The following is a 15241-nucleotide window of genomic DNA, read 5'->3' on the forward strand; positions in this document are numbered from 1 at the left end:
TATCTTGTTGTGTTCGGATAAGGAAATTTGGATTCTTCCTTTGTTGGCATTTCTTTCTCTAGTTCCGTACTTTAGGTGATTTATATAGTTAACCTGATAGGTTTACGGATGGACATATGTAACTCATCGAGACGTTGATGACTCTCTATGTTGATATGGGTAACTCGAGACGTCGATTATTTCATATGCAGATGTGGATATGTCGGGGCGCCGATGAATCCCTGGTTTCTGCTATTATAATGCCATGTTTTCCTACTTTATTCCGAATGGTTTACAACGAGGAAGTTACAATGAAGGCAGTGCAATGGTTCCAATCCTTGGACCCTCGGTAGTACAAAGACGCTTTCAAAGCAGTAAGAGAGGCCTTCATTCTTGGCTTTGCACCCTACGAGCCCAAATGGAGCCCCTCTGGAAAAATATAGGTTTGCAATGCCATAAGATAAGTTTAGTGGAATTCAAAATTATCATATTTTGAGGCCCTATAAAATTAGGAAAAATTAGAAAAAAATCATGATAATTATTTTTCTCAAGAATTTAATATTTTCGAGAGTTATTTAATGTTGAAGTACATTTTCTCGTGCTGACATTAGATAGATGCGGGTTATTCGCATATTATTAATACGATTATACCTCGTATTAATGGATATTTATGTTTCGATTGATTCTAAACGATGTATTCATGATTTTTTACCATTGTTTAGCCATTCTTTTTGGACATGTTTCTTAATTTCTTTTGATGGCTATAATTTACGTTCAAAGTGTGTTTCACCTTTGACACTTTTCCATGATAATTTATTTTGCACTTATTTAAGTGTGGACTGTGCTTAATTTCTTAAGCCTAAGACAAATTCTATCATGGGTTAGTTGATCAGTTTGTTTTGGTGGATTTTTATTGGATGTTTTCCAAGTTTTATATGGACTCATCAGGTTCTGCCTAGATCACTTATGGCTAGGGTTTTTTTTATTGAGTGCTACACACATGTGTTTCACTTTCTTACTTTGGAGTTTTGTTTGAACAACACAATGTTCATATACTCTGGATTGATGAGTTGGCCACCAATTTTAATGCTTCTTTTGGCATGATTAATGTGACCATTAGATGGTATGCATTGATTTTTATGATCAACTATGGTCTTTATGGATTCGAGGAGCTTCTATGCTTTTATCCATGGTTTTATAAGGATCTTTTGATCTTTTGAATAATTACATGTGCTTTGAAGGTAGCATTTGCCTTCGTTTTTTGCACGTAATTTTGGAGTATATTTCATGTACTCTTGTACATATTCCAACTCGGATACCTAGTTGCTTATATATCTAGGTGAGTTATTTTTCTACCCTAACTTTATTGTGTTTTTGGTAGTTATCATTAGAAAGGCACCAATAATTCAATTTCTTTTCTAATGATGTACTCGGAAGGAGTTATTCCTTGATGTAGTCTCAGGTATATAGAGACAGGTTTTTAGTATGTGAAAGTCTGGATAAGGCCATCTTATTCCTTTTATACTATTCATATTTTCTAGACGGCATATTAGGGAGTTGCAAATTGTTAAGGTATGTATAGGTGGTATCATGGTGGTATGGGACGCTAGTGATCCCTCACATATATTATCTTATGGGATAATTTGGGCTCAAGATTGTTGCTTTGCTTACATCACTTAGTATGTTGACCTCAACATTCAAAGACAATCTTATTTTCTAAATTCACTAGAAGTTATAGTGTGGGCATTCTCTAGATAAACATCTTTTATCTATAGCCTACATGTTTTGATGAGGGTAATCTCATCGGCATTTTCACTTGTTGTCTCTTTCTTTAGAGTTCAAACAAGTTTATCTTGTTGTGTTCGGATAAGGAAATTTGGATTCTTCCTTTGTTGGCATTTCTTTCTCTAGTTCCGTACTTTAGGTGATTTATATAGTTAACCTGATAGGTTTACGGATGGACATATGTAACTCATCGAGACGTTGATGACTCTCTATGTTGATATGGGTAACTCGAGACGTCGATTATTTCATATGCAGATGTGGATATGTCGGGGCGCCGATGAATCCCTGGTTTCTGCTATTATAATGCCATGTTTTCCTACTTTATTCCGAATGGTTTACAACGAGGAAGTTACTTTGAATGTGAATTGCTGTGATCATCTGCAGTCGGATGGGTAAACAGAGTGTATGAATCAGATTGTAGAGTATATGCTTCGTGCATATGTCTATAGAAAATCATCATATTGGAAAAAATATCTTCCAATGATGGAATTTGCTTATAACAGTTTTAAATATACGGCTATTGGTTTTAGTCTGTGCATACTTATGTATGGGTATCAACCCAGGGCACCTATTGATGTCGGTCTTAAGGACATCGAGCTTGATGCATCGAGGGATTTCTTGTAAGATATGTAGGAAATGCTGACCGAAGCTCGGGATTCTATCAGGAGTGCTCAAGATAGGGCACGATTTTATGCTGATAGGGGACGCTCATCTCGGTCTTTTGAACCAGGAACGTTGGTTTATTTTAATGTTTCTAAAGATTCTCAGACTTTTTCAATAGAAAAATGCTCGAATTTATCTTTTAGATATTGTGGTCCATTTTCGAGTTATACATCGGATTGGCACGGTTGCATTTGAACTTAAAACTACCTCCACATGTTAGAGTTCATCCAGTCTTTCATATCAATAGATTGAAAGGGAAATTGGGAGGTGCAGATAACACAGCTACTCCTCAAGAACTCGTTGAAGTCGATTATTTATCCTATGTTCCACATGAACCTGATAAGGTTCTTGAATTCAGGGAAAGGAAACTTTCTAGTTGACTAATCCCTGAGGTTAAAATTAGGTGGAAAGATAGGGAAATTGAGGATTTGACTTGGGAGTCGGTTGAGATTGTTCAGTGCAGTTCTCCTTCTTTTCATTACAAGAGTGCAATGTTTTGAGAGAGGGGAAGTATGTTATATGTACATTATGTGTGCTATGTTATATACACATTATGTGTGCATATACTAGGAGGCTAACCCACATTAGGCTTGTGAGCATGGGAGCATGGGAACAAGCTCTAGTGGAGCATGGGTTAGGACTAACCTTAAGGATTAAGGTTAGGGTCAGGCTTCCAAGGGTCACACATGGGTAATGGAAAGTCAAGAGTCACTTGAGGGCCCTCCTATATAATAGGGGCATGGGGCACACTCAAGGGGGCTTGGAGACTTGGAGGCTTATGCTATGGTCTCTTGTGTAGAGGTCCATATCTACTCACCTACCATTTCACACTATAGCTACATGCTATTGGATTGGAGTTATACCTTTTGATGGTATGGGACATCAAGGTAGAGGTATGATGTATTTCATTTATGATTCATGTGTGCATCCCTTGGGCTTGGGGGTGGTTGGGTGGTTGAGTTTATGCCTGATTTATGCATGTTTATGCATAACAATTATCTAGAGAGATCTTAGGGTTTTAACAAATATGTGCAGGTTCTCATCATGCATCTTATTCTTTTGTGGATCATGCTCTTGTTGCCAATATATGCAATGAAGAAGAACCTATTTCCTTTGAGGAAGCACATGAAAATAACCATTGGATGCAGACCATGCAGGATGAGTACGACTCAATCCTTAAAAATGACTAAAGCTAATGGTAGTAATCCCTACAAGACAAGCCTTGTTGCAAAGGGTCATGCTCAGGAGAAGGGTATAGATTATGATGAGACCTTTGCACCCACGTCTCATATTACTACAGTCAGGTGTATTATTACATTGACAATGCATCATGTTTGAAATGTACAGTTGGATATCAATACTACCTTCTTGAATGGTGATTTGCATGAGGAGGCTTATGTATCTCGGCCTTATGGTTTTGTTGAGAAGGAACATGAGTTTAACATGAGCTTCATGCACATTCTTAGGTGATACGAGGATTGGTGGGGTGTTTTTTCATTCCTTGAGGACGAATTGGGGATTTAGCCGATGTCATGATGGGCCACGAGCCATGGTTATCTCACTATGAGATGATGTACCGAATATATACACACACACATATACATATATATAATATGTGTGTGTGCATACATACATACATACACACACACATATAAATATACATGTGTGTGTATATTTATAAATAAATAAATAATAAGTATAAAATATAAATAAATAAATAAATAAGTACACATACACACATATATATGTATATATGCATATACATACATACGCACACATATATATAGCTTGTGTGAGTGTGTATGCACTCTTTGCTCTCTCCCCCCCCACCTCCCCACAAAACACATATGCATGGCTGATGTGTACACACACCTCCATATCATTTATTACGGGATGGGAAGGCTTCTCTCTCTCTCTCTCTCTCTCTCTCTCTCATACTTTCACACACACATACGTGCACTCATATCTCCTCTCTACTCCCACTTCACACATACGCACGTGCATGTACACATTTATTACAACAATTGAACTTTCCACTATATATAGTAAGCTTTTGTAGGCGTAAGTACTAAGAGTCTACCTTCTAAGAGTCTAGAGAGCCTCCACCTTCAACAGTTCTCGTGCAGTGTGTAAGCAAAGGAATTGGAGCTGGAATTGGATCAAGTAAAAGGACAACGCGATGGGCAGCCGGCAGCCCTTGACCTGCGCCAGGAAGTACGATCTGCCGCTCTTCTGCTCCGCCTGGGCAACCACAACCCCTTCCACTACACAGAAAGAGGAGAAAGGCGAAGAAGACACAGAGGGCAAAGAAGGCAAGGCCCATGAGCCTGCTGCCGACACAAGCTTTGTGATCCTGGGAGGTGGAGGCGGGGTCGGTGAAACCGGCATAACTAACAGCCTTGTGCTTGCCCGTTTCGATCACAGCACAGATACCCTCTCTGAAGCTGTAAGTCTGCTAATCATCTTTTATTATGTGTTCTTCAGGATCCATGGCACGCTTTGTGTTCAATGGACCTATGTATTAAATCCAATGCTGCTCAATAATTCATGCCTTGATTTGTGTAGAATTGATCCATGCGTTCTGCTGAATGATCCATGGCGTAGTCTTTGTTAATGACAAGTTTGCTCAATATTTCATGGCATGATTTGTTTTAAGGTTAAGCTTTCTCGGCATCATCTTTGCATCCATAGCATAGCATTGTCACAACTTCAATTTGATCACTGATCTATTTCTATAACGTGTTGGATGTTTTAGTTTTAGGGTGCCCTTGATGGCCTTCATGCAAGAGGCCCGCCATATATGCCATGCAGAAATGCTGTTGATGATCTCCCATCTCTCACACGTGCCTGAGACCAGGCCTCAGACGACAGGTTGGGAGTGGGAACTGTATCAATCTTGCAGTGTGGTAGTAGAAGAGCCTGGCCTTCTCATAGTGGAGGGTGCCTGTCACCCAGACAACAACTCCCTATGTGATGATACTTGGTGAGGATCTCCTGATCATGTAGAGATCAAGAATCCTCTGCCATACCTGTTGCGCTTTGAAGTTTGGGGCAATCCCAAAGGCAATGCCTTTGTGACTGTAGGGGGTGGTTGCACTGCGCCCATTGTGCCAGCCTACCACACTGATAGCCAACCAAGTGCCGACAACAAGGCTGTGGTGGGCTAACTGTGAGAGGAAGAGTGTGATCTTTCTTGGCCGAAAGTTGTCCCACAGCCGCTTCTAGGAAACAGGGTGAGATGCCCTGGGAGGCCAAATGGTCTGCTGCCCTGTTAGGGTGCCGTCTATCTCATGCATTTGAATCTTGTGACCCATCCTTGCTGTGCAATGGAAGAAAGGTGGGGGTGGTTGGGCTTTCCGCGCTGAAGCGGTCTTGTCACTCCCACTTGCTTAACACGGCTCAATGATTGGCTTTCTCAAATCCAAAGCCGCCAAGAGCTGTCGTGGGCCACCTTGGCCGGATGCGGGTCGATGTGCCACTGCTGAGCATGGAAATCAAGAATCCTGATTCCTCACCCGTTGAAGTGAGCCATCATTGAAATCATGTACAGGGGAATGGGTTAGTCGGCCCTGAGGACCAATTGAAAAGATGAGCGCTGGTCCCCCATTTGAACCAAGGACCATTAGGGGGATATCATGGCGAGTGAAGGCTGTAAACCACAAAGGGGGGGTGGGATCTTGAAGGGGGGTTTGCTAGTCAAGTTAGGGGGGATGGCTGAATCGATGTGGAGGGTAATCTAGTCTCTGCCCTAGATCCCCACGAGGGGTTTGTCCTTTGTCTATGGGGGAGCCTCCTAAAGCTAGCCTACTCTCCCAAAGACTGAGCTGGACCTGTGCAGAGGGGTTCTCAAGAAATGTGAGATCGAGCGCCTAGGGGGTGGCCAATGGGCAACCTGAAAAGGGAGTTCCATATCAAGGATTGGGAGAGTCTCTTCTCATCTATAGTTGGGGGAAACTAGGAGAGGGTAGGCTTGAGGTGGCCCCAAGCTTTGATCAAACTGGCTGCAAAGTGGTCCTCGAAAGACCACGGGGGAACGGGCCTCCGTGAAGATTCATTGCACACTGAGGGTCCAAGGGCCATCGAGAGAGGGAATGTTGGCCGAAATCTCTGCAAGAAGGATCCTTCCAAGGCTCCCCGCTTGGCTGAAGGCCTCTTACAACCAGCTTGCCCGATAGATGGATCAGTTATGCCAAGACCGCCCCGTGACGAGGCCTGATAGTTTCAAAAACGTTTCATACAAAAAGAGGGGGTACAGGCCTCAAAATTTGTATACAGGTTTATAATATGTTAAAAATATGTTGCCTTCCGTGCAAAACAATATTAAACATGCATCATTTACACATTAAAACATGTTTACAAGCTAAAACTAAAGAATCTGGGTGACCCAGTTACAGTGGGCACCCAACTGAGCCACTGACCAATTGGCATAAATAAACTGGCAACATCAAGAATCAAGATTTGGATTTCATCATCAATAATGGCAACTACTCCATAATGGCACTCAAAGTGATCACAAAAAGTTTGAATCCTGAGCTTATACAAAAAAAGTAAACTGAAGTCTGAAATACACAAAGTAAAGCATGCTGAAGCTTGATAGATGCAATCATGCATGAATGATGACAAATAGTAAATTAGAGAAGCTTGATAGCCCCAAAGACTAGAGTCCTCAATATGGAGTGTGGGCACTGCCAATTGGGCACTCAATCCTCAACATCCTCGATGTCCTTCAGTAGTCTCCTCGGTAGACTCAATGTCACTCTCTAAGAGCATGAGCAGGTGCCATCAACTCCTCATACAACATGGCATATATGTCGTGCTCCTCGTGAGGAATCTCTGGGATATCTTTTATCTTCTCAATGTCGATTTTATCAACATTGACCTGACGAGGCTCTATCGGATTGCCCGACTGCTCAATTAGGCAGAGATTGCAATGGCAATACACCAACCGCTCCAACTGAGCAGTAGACAACCTGTTCCTCTTCTTTGTATGGAAGAGGGCCCATGTGCTCCAGTTCCTCTCAGCAGGACCTGAACTGCAATCTTGTGAAAGGACTCAAATGGCGAGGCATTTTTGCCATTAAAATTCAGAAACTTTGTAAGTACAGGGTACTAAAGTCTAAGTATAATCATCATTGATCAATGTATCATGTAAATAACAGATTTGTCTTTTAGAGTCGTACTCACCAAGTGAGGGCTACTAATCCCATACTTCTCCCACCATGAGACTGGCTGAAGCTGTGTCTCTCGCATGCATGCAGTCTGTCTACCAAATGCGTGGCTGGCATTCCGATACACTAGCCGCTCATCCTCCAAGCGTGTCATGAGCTCCACGTCTCCTCCTGTCCATTTCTGAATGTAATCTTGCCATCCATCTTCCAACTCTTCATTAATATACTGGGCCTCACTATGCCCCAGAGGGTGCAATATGTGGGCAACCGCGTGGATTGGTCTATGGAACCAATCCCACTGGTCATGCATGCTTGCTTGAATGCTTGCTCTCTTTAGAGAGGCTTTGGGTGCTGCGGGCAAAGGGGTTCGTGTTGCGCGGGAGTGGAACTACCAGCACCCCAAATCCTGCTTGGCTCTATGCATCTTTCTCTGAACCCAACCGTGTTCTCTTTACCCAACCGTGTTCTCTTTGATGCCTCACATGTATCCTCACTAGCCCCAATATCCCCAAAAGTAGGTTTTCCCGGGTAGCATGAAAGAAATGCGTTTCATTCCAATGAAACGTTTCCTTACATTCAGATGGAATGAAATGCGTTTCATTGTAACTATGACACACACACACATATGTACACGCGCGCGCGCACACATTTGTCACACCTATATATACACACACACATATACCTACCTACCTACCTATCTACATACATACATGCATGCATGCATACATACATACATAGAGAGAGAGAGAGAGAGAGAGAGAGAGAGAGAGAGAGAGAGAGAGAGATCTTTTAGAAACCACTAGAATATGATGTTATCCCACAACACATTCCAGGAATTGTCATTTTTTTTGTGGGTCATTTTTGTTGCGGCTAGGAATTGTAGAATGTGGGATTGTAATCATGGGGTTAAGGAGACGAAGAAGATAGGAATTGGGATTAGGAAATAATAGAGATGGGAGAAGCAGAGGTGAAAAGAAAAGAAGAAGAGGAGGAAGAGAAGACTAAGAAAAAGAAGGGGAGGAAGTGGAAGAAGAGAGGAAGGAAAAGAATGGGGGAAGGAAGGAGAGGAAGAGGAAGTAAAGGAGAGGGCCCATGGGCGCTCAAGTATCTATTACAAAAGGATCTACTCAAGGAAAAAAAACTAAAAAAAGGGTTTAAAAAATGTGATTTTTTAAAAACTTCCTTGGCCAAGAGGTTTCAAGGTAAGTCACTTGTAGGTCCAAACCACCCATGTCGTGTGGAACATATTCCAAGTAATACGTCGGTTGATACACCAAAGTCAAAACCTAGGTTGTTGTTGGTAAGTCTCCAAGAAATCTGTGTACTATGAAGATACACCAATTGGCCTATCCTCCCATGACGAAGATAAATATGATGACATGTCCTCCTGTGGTGCCTCCATGACATGAGACACTGAAGATACTCCACCCAATGCAAATGGTAGGTGAGAAGAGTCCTCTTGATGACCCCAAAAATTGAAGCGACCGCCATTGAAGCCAAAGATTCTGCCCACTTAGTGCAAACAGCAATTGTGAAGACTCTTCCTCAGAGACCTGGCCTCTGTTCGTACATGTGGCCTCATGCAATGAAGCACCTTGGGTGTGTGTTCAACCTGAGAAATGAAAAAAGCTGAGATGCGCATACATGCATCTCATCCTCCGGTTCTAAAGAAGTCTCCTCCTTAGATTGCTCCTCCAAGGTCTTTGGACAATCCTTGGCGATGTGCTCGGTGGAGTCACAATAAAAGCATTGTCCAGTAGCCATCTTGGCGCGATGCTCTTCTGGGGTGAGGCAAATCACTGAGGCTCCCCCACTTGCCTTGTCCTTACTATCCTTGGCCTATGACTTGCCACCCTTGTCTTTGACTTTCTGCTGCCCTTGTTGTTGAGTCCCAGACGTGGAACTCTCTTGCATCTTGAGGGTTGTAGTAAGACGAACCGCATCTGAAGGATCACACTGGGCCAATGTGCACGAACGTCTGCGTGCAAAGACCGTTTCAAACCATCCACAAATCGCTCAACTTGCTTCAACTGTTGGAGGGTCCTTGGGACCATGAGCAAAAGCTTCTAGAAACGAGTTAGATAGTCGGTTATTGATTCGCCATGTTTCTGCATGAAGCGCTCCCATTGTTTGTTCAATTCATGCTCATAATCTAGGGGAATAAACTACTTCAAGATGGCCTTGCGGGCAGTCGGCAAGTCACAAAGTGGTGCCTAAGGTGGTTATCCCATCACAAGAGTGCACCCGTCAAAGCCGTACGCACCAAATGGAGCTGAAAAATATCTGAACCACCTAACACTGCCAACATGGTAGCCATCTCGTGGGTCCAACTGGTTATGACTTCACTGTCCATCTTCTCGTTGAACTTGGAAGGCTTCTGAAGCTTCATTAATTGAGCTCGTTCCTCATGAGGCATGGAGGAAAAACTCAGCAAACCAGCAGTCTCCTGACGTCGAGTCGGTGAAGCCGAGTGGGAACTGTGCGGAGAATCCGTGGAGAGTGTAAGTCGGCTGCTATCTGATGTCTGGCTGTGCCTTGCATACTTGTAGGTGTGTCACAGCTGGTGACGCCTAGCAACCCAAATATCTGACTAGGGTGTCCATCGGAAAGACTGGAGTGGGAACCAAGCCAGGTGGGTGCAGATCCAACCCAAAGACCGCACGACTTTTTTTTTTTTTTTTTTTTTCCGAGAAAAGATCCTTTCATTAGTTATGTAAAAACGCCCGTAGGGCTACAAAAGATAGATCTCTCCTGCTCCTAACAGAGAGAAGAGCAGTGAATACATCATGGCAGCCCGGGAGACTCTCCCTAGGTGCTGCAAAATACAAGCATCAGTCTAAAGGACTGAGCGGCTAAATCATACAATGGGGGGGGGGAAGAGCCAAACAGGTGGCCTGTAGTGCCAACGGGGGGATCCCGTGTGTAGGGTGTAGAACGGGCCGCAGCGCCAAGTGGTATGAAAGGCCTGGCGCCGTAAGATCGCCTCATCCGAGTCTCCCCGGATGCGGTCGTACTGTCCTCGCAGGGTGTGGATCAACTCCTGCCAAATCCCCCGAACAGTCTCTGCTGGTGGCTCTAATCTCCCCTCAAAGGCCGTAAAGCACCGGGCCCTCCAGGTGAACCAGATGGTGAGGCTGCTGAGGAGCTCCCATCGTAAATCCCTCTCCTGTGTCCAGCTGGCGGACGAGAAATCCGGTGCCGGAACCAGGCGAGGCTGGCCCCTAATAAATCTGATGGCCTGACTGCCCTGCTCCATCTCATAGCCCATAGCCAGGCCCTGACGAAGTCGACCAAGCAGCGGCACCCCACGTAAACATACCCTCTGGAGAGAGGGGGGCCAGAATACGCAGCATCCGCAGCCAAATCTGCTGTGCCTGAGGGCAGTCCCAAAGGCAATGTCTCTGTGTCTCCATAGGGTGGCCGCATCTGACGCAGGCCGCCGGAAGACCGCTGTAAACAAGCCAAGTGCCAACTGCTGAGCCCCTGTGGGCGACCAGCCACTGAAAAGCCGAGATCCTGCGGGCCTGTCGACTAGCCCAGAGCCGAGCCCAGAAATCCTCCAGGAACTCCTGTGATAGTCCCTGCAATCGCCAATGCCCCGCTGCCGCTGGAGAAACCGTCCTCCTCGCCGTCAAAATATGCCGTCCCAGCCGAACAGTATACTGGAAACATGTGATCTCTGTGGCCTCAAGGGATGCATAAGGATCATGCCACTCGTACTCTCCGGGGTCCCACTGTAGCTGGGCCAAGGGGCGCGCTGCATATGCCCATATGCGCCAATCCGGGAGCACGTCAGCAGGGTCGGGGTCAATATGCCACTTCCGAGAAGCGGCAGCCACTACCCGAATCCTCTGAAAGGTGCACTCTGCAACCAAAGGCGACTCCACCTCCACTCTCTGGAGTCTGCCCTCATCCTGAATCTCATAATAGAGGCATCTGCCATCCTCAGTGCTAGCTCTGACAGCAATCAGGATCTCCAACTGTGTAAAGGCTCCCATCCACCGTGGGGCTACTGGCTCGAGAGGTGTGAACCACTCCTCTGTAAGTGCCTCCTGAATATCATCCCTCATAATCAACCCCCCTCTGAAGTGACTCAGCCTCTCCACCTGGGTCTCCTCTGGTAGACTGCAGAAAGCCTGCCAGTCTCCAAAACTACGAGCTGGGCCTGCCGCTAAAGGTCCCCAGGCTAGATGAGGCCGAGAACCCAGCATATGACCCTGCTCTGTACGAACCGCTGGGCTCCAGATGAGCGGCTGCCTGGCCCGCTCCTCAACACAAGAAGGAGGCCGCTGAGAGAGCCCCGGTCTCAGCAGCTCCCAAGCTCTCAGGATACTCAAAGCAAATCTGTCCTCCCATCCTCTACTGAGGCCTGTCCTCCTCATCTCTATGAAGATCCAGCGAATCTCTGGTGCCCAAGTACCCCCTGCAGGAGGCGCCCGGGCCTGCAGTCGCTGCAAGAGGAGTTCTTTCCAAGGCTCAGCGCCTGGAAGCAACCCCCGAACAATAAGCTTCCCCAATAAGGCTCTACTCTGATCGACTGGATCTATAATGCCCAAACCGCCCTGAGCCAGCGGAAGTGTAATAACTGCCCATGCAACCTTTGCCCGAGCTGGCTGACCGTCCCGCCCAGACCACAGAAAGTTCCTGATCAGCCTCTGTACCTGGCTGATGCAAGAGCTCGAGAAAATCCAACAAGACGTAATGTACCACATAGTCGCTAACAGCACCTGATTTGCCACCACCACCCTCCCAGCCAAGGATAGACGAGCTGTACTCCAATACAATAGCTTCTTCCGAATGCTCAGAAGAAGCGGGGCAATCTGCTGCTCAGGTGACAAATCGAGGCCAATCTGGCATCCCAAATACCGCACTGCTGTGCCGGGAGGAATCCATCTAAAACCGGGGTCCGGACTCCATGCCGGAGTGGGAGCACTACTGATCCAAAAGGCCACTGTCTTGCGCCAATTGATCAATGCTCCCGAAGCTGCACTAAAAACCTGGAGCGACTGCTCTGCCCGAATAAGATTGGCCTCTTGGCCATGCAAAAATAAGCCCGTGTCGTCTGCAAACTCAGCATCAAGCAAATCCTCCCCCCGGACTGGGAGCTGAAGTCCTCTCAAACCAACCTCCTCTGCCGTCAAATACATACTCATAGCCTCCGCAAAGAAGAGAAAAAGGAAAGGGGCGAGAGGACACCCCTGACGGACTGATCTGGTCAGCTCAAAACTCGGCCCCCGACCTCCTGCAATCAGCACCTGGCTGCGAGCTGTGGAATACAAAGCTGCCACCCCTCTGATCCATCCTGGCTCAAAGCCCAGGCGTAGCATAGTGCCCTCTAAGAATCCCCAATCAACTCTATCGTATGCCTTCTCAAAATCGAGAAGCATCACGACCAAGTCCTCGCCAAGAAACCTAGCTCGGGCCGTCGCCTCCCAGAAAGTAAAGATGTTGTCAAGGATACTGCGCTCCTTGACAAATCCTGTCTGAGTAGCATGAATCAACTCCCCCAGGAAGGGCTGGATCCTCAAACTCAAGGCCTTTGCCAAGACCTTGTAGACAGTATTGAGGATCGTAATAGGCCTCCAATGCCGAATATCATCTGATACTCCCTCTCCCTTGGGGATAAGATAGATCAAGCCCTCTGAAAAGCTCTGCGGCATCACCCCAGTGTCCAAAACATGCTGAAAGCCCCTGCGGAGGCCTGGCCCCAAAAGGTCCCAATAGCGCATAAAAAAGGCCGGCGTCAGTCCGTCCTCCCCTGGGCAACTATGTCGCGGCAGGACCCTCAAGGCCTCGGCTAGCTCAATCTCTGACAGAGGCGCACCTAGAACTGTGCGCATATGGTCTGTGACCCTCCTCTGCACATGGGCCCACACAGTCTGTCTGCATACATCTCGATCCTCAGTGGCTGGCTCCGCTGAAAGCAAGTCACTATAAAAAGCAGTGGCAATGGCTCTGATCTCCCCGAGCTCAGTAGCTATCGATCCATCCGGTCTACCAAGCTGGCGAACCCCTGCTCGCGCATGACGGGGTCCAGTGATCTCAAAAAACTCCCCAGTCACTCTATCACCAAGCTGCGTCCACTGAGAGGCCTGACGACGATAGTAAAACTCATGTCTCTGCTCCTCTGCCTCTCTAACCTCCTGGCGTGCCTGGCTCAGCTGGGACGCCACCCACTCACATGCAGGCTGCTGCTCCTGAAGGCGCTGTAGTGAAGCAAGGCTGCGTCTCAGCCGTTGCTCCCGCTCGCGAATCTCTCCCAGTCGTGTCAAAGCTGCAGCGTGTAGAAAAGAGCTAAGATCAATGAGTCCCTGGGCACACTGGCCCGCTGCATCCTGGTCAGAGCACTGACTATCATGCCAGATCCTCTCAATGTCCTCAGCGAGACTGGGGTCTGCAAGTACCCTCTCTGGGATCCTCAACTGCAAGCTGGGCTCCCGTGTCCCCTCCTCCAAAGTCAATATAACTGGCGCATGATCTGAAAATGAGGTGCCAGCAAGAATGCCGACGGAGCCCAAGACCGCACGACTTGTGCTAGTTGAAGCAAGGCAAAAGTCCTCAATGGCTAGCGTGAATCTCTGGAGTTCCCTTCCTGCTCGGAAAGGTATGCTGCTGTGTCATCTGCAAACTCCGAGTTGAGACGCTCCGGGGGACGAAGGCCTTGAAGTTTAGTGCCTTGCGCGGACAAGAAGCTACTCATTGCCTCAACTACGAAGAGGAAGAGGAAAGGGGTGAGAGGGCATCCGTGACAAACCGATCTGGAGATTGGAAACCTCTACCCTCTAGCTCCTTGAATGAGGACTTGCATGTGGGCAGCGGAATAGAATGCACACCTCTAATCCAGTGAGCGGGGAACCCCATTGGAAGCATAGTGCCCTCTAGGAAAGCCCGGTCAATTGTGTCGATAGGATCCAGGAGAAGAACTGCCATGTCCTCTCGGTGAAGACGAGCTGTGGTGGAAGCCTCCCAAAAGGTGAAGAGTTATCGAGGATGCTCCTATCTTGGGTTAAACCAGTCTGGGTGCCATGAATCTAACCAGGGAGGTGGGGCTGCAGGCGGTGACTGATGGCTTTGGCAAGGATTTTGTAGGCACTTCCAAGGAGGGTGATAGGGTGCCATTGACGAATCATCTTGAAGCGATCACCTCCCTCCTTGGGAGCGGCGACTGATGGCTTTGGCAGGAATTTTGTAGGCACTTCCAAGGAGGGTGATGGGGTGCCATTGATGAATCTCCAAACTATCACCTCCCTCCTTCGTAATCAAATGAATAAGACCCTATGACAGCCTCTCTGGCATGTGGCCAGAGGCCGTGATCTCGTTGAAGGCGGCTTGGAAACCATCCTCCATAAGATCCTAGTGAAGAATGGAGAGGGAGACCTGAAGGCCATACTCTATGGGGCACTTCCCACAAGGCAGGGCCCGTAGAACCTCACACAGCTCATCACGCGAGAAGGGAGAGCACAAGAACATCTGCAATCCTGGTGAGAGCACCTCCTGAGTATGCAGCCTCCTGACTCAATGTATCCATCTCTACTCTTCAACCTGCGGATCCCGTCTCTTGGATGGTGGGCGCAAGTATCACGTGCACACCCAGTTGGTGTACAAGTGACATGGCATCGTCTAGGCATTCATAAGCATTAAGAAGG

General features: G+C 46.9%; 1 protein-coding gene across 1 annotated transcript in view; it reads left to right on the plus strand.

The window, feature by feature from the left end:
- The first annotated feature begins 4293 nt into the window (after positions 1-4293).
- Positions 4294-15241, plus strand: part of LOC147623661 (SEC12-like protein 2) — a 51299-nt gene continuing 40351 nt past the window's right edge. Inside the window, exon 1 of the mRNA XM_086820250.1 lies at positions 4294-4873. Coding sequence (XP_086676376.1) covers positions 4607-4873 — 267 coding nt within the window. The 5' untranslated portion in view covers positions 4294-4606. The remainder of the gene's footprint in view (positions 4874-15241) is intronic.

This window comes from Cibotium barometz, chromosome 26 (genome assembly GCF_041138505.1).
Source record: "Cibotium barometz isolate CiBa-2024 chromosome 26, ASM4113850v1, whole genome shotgun sequence".
NCBI lineage: Eukaryota > Viridiplantae > Streptophyta > Polypodiopsida > Cyatheales > Cibotiaceae > Cibotium > Cibotium barometz.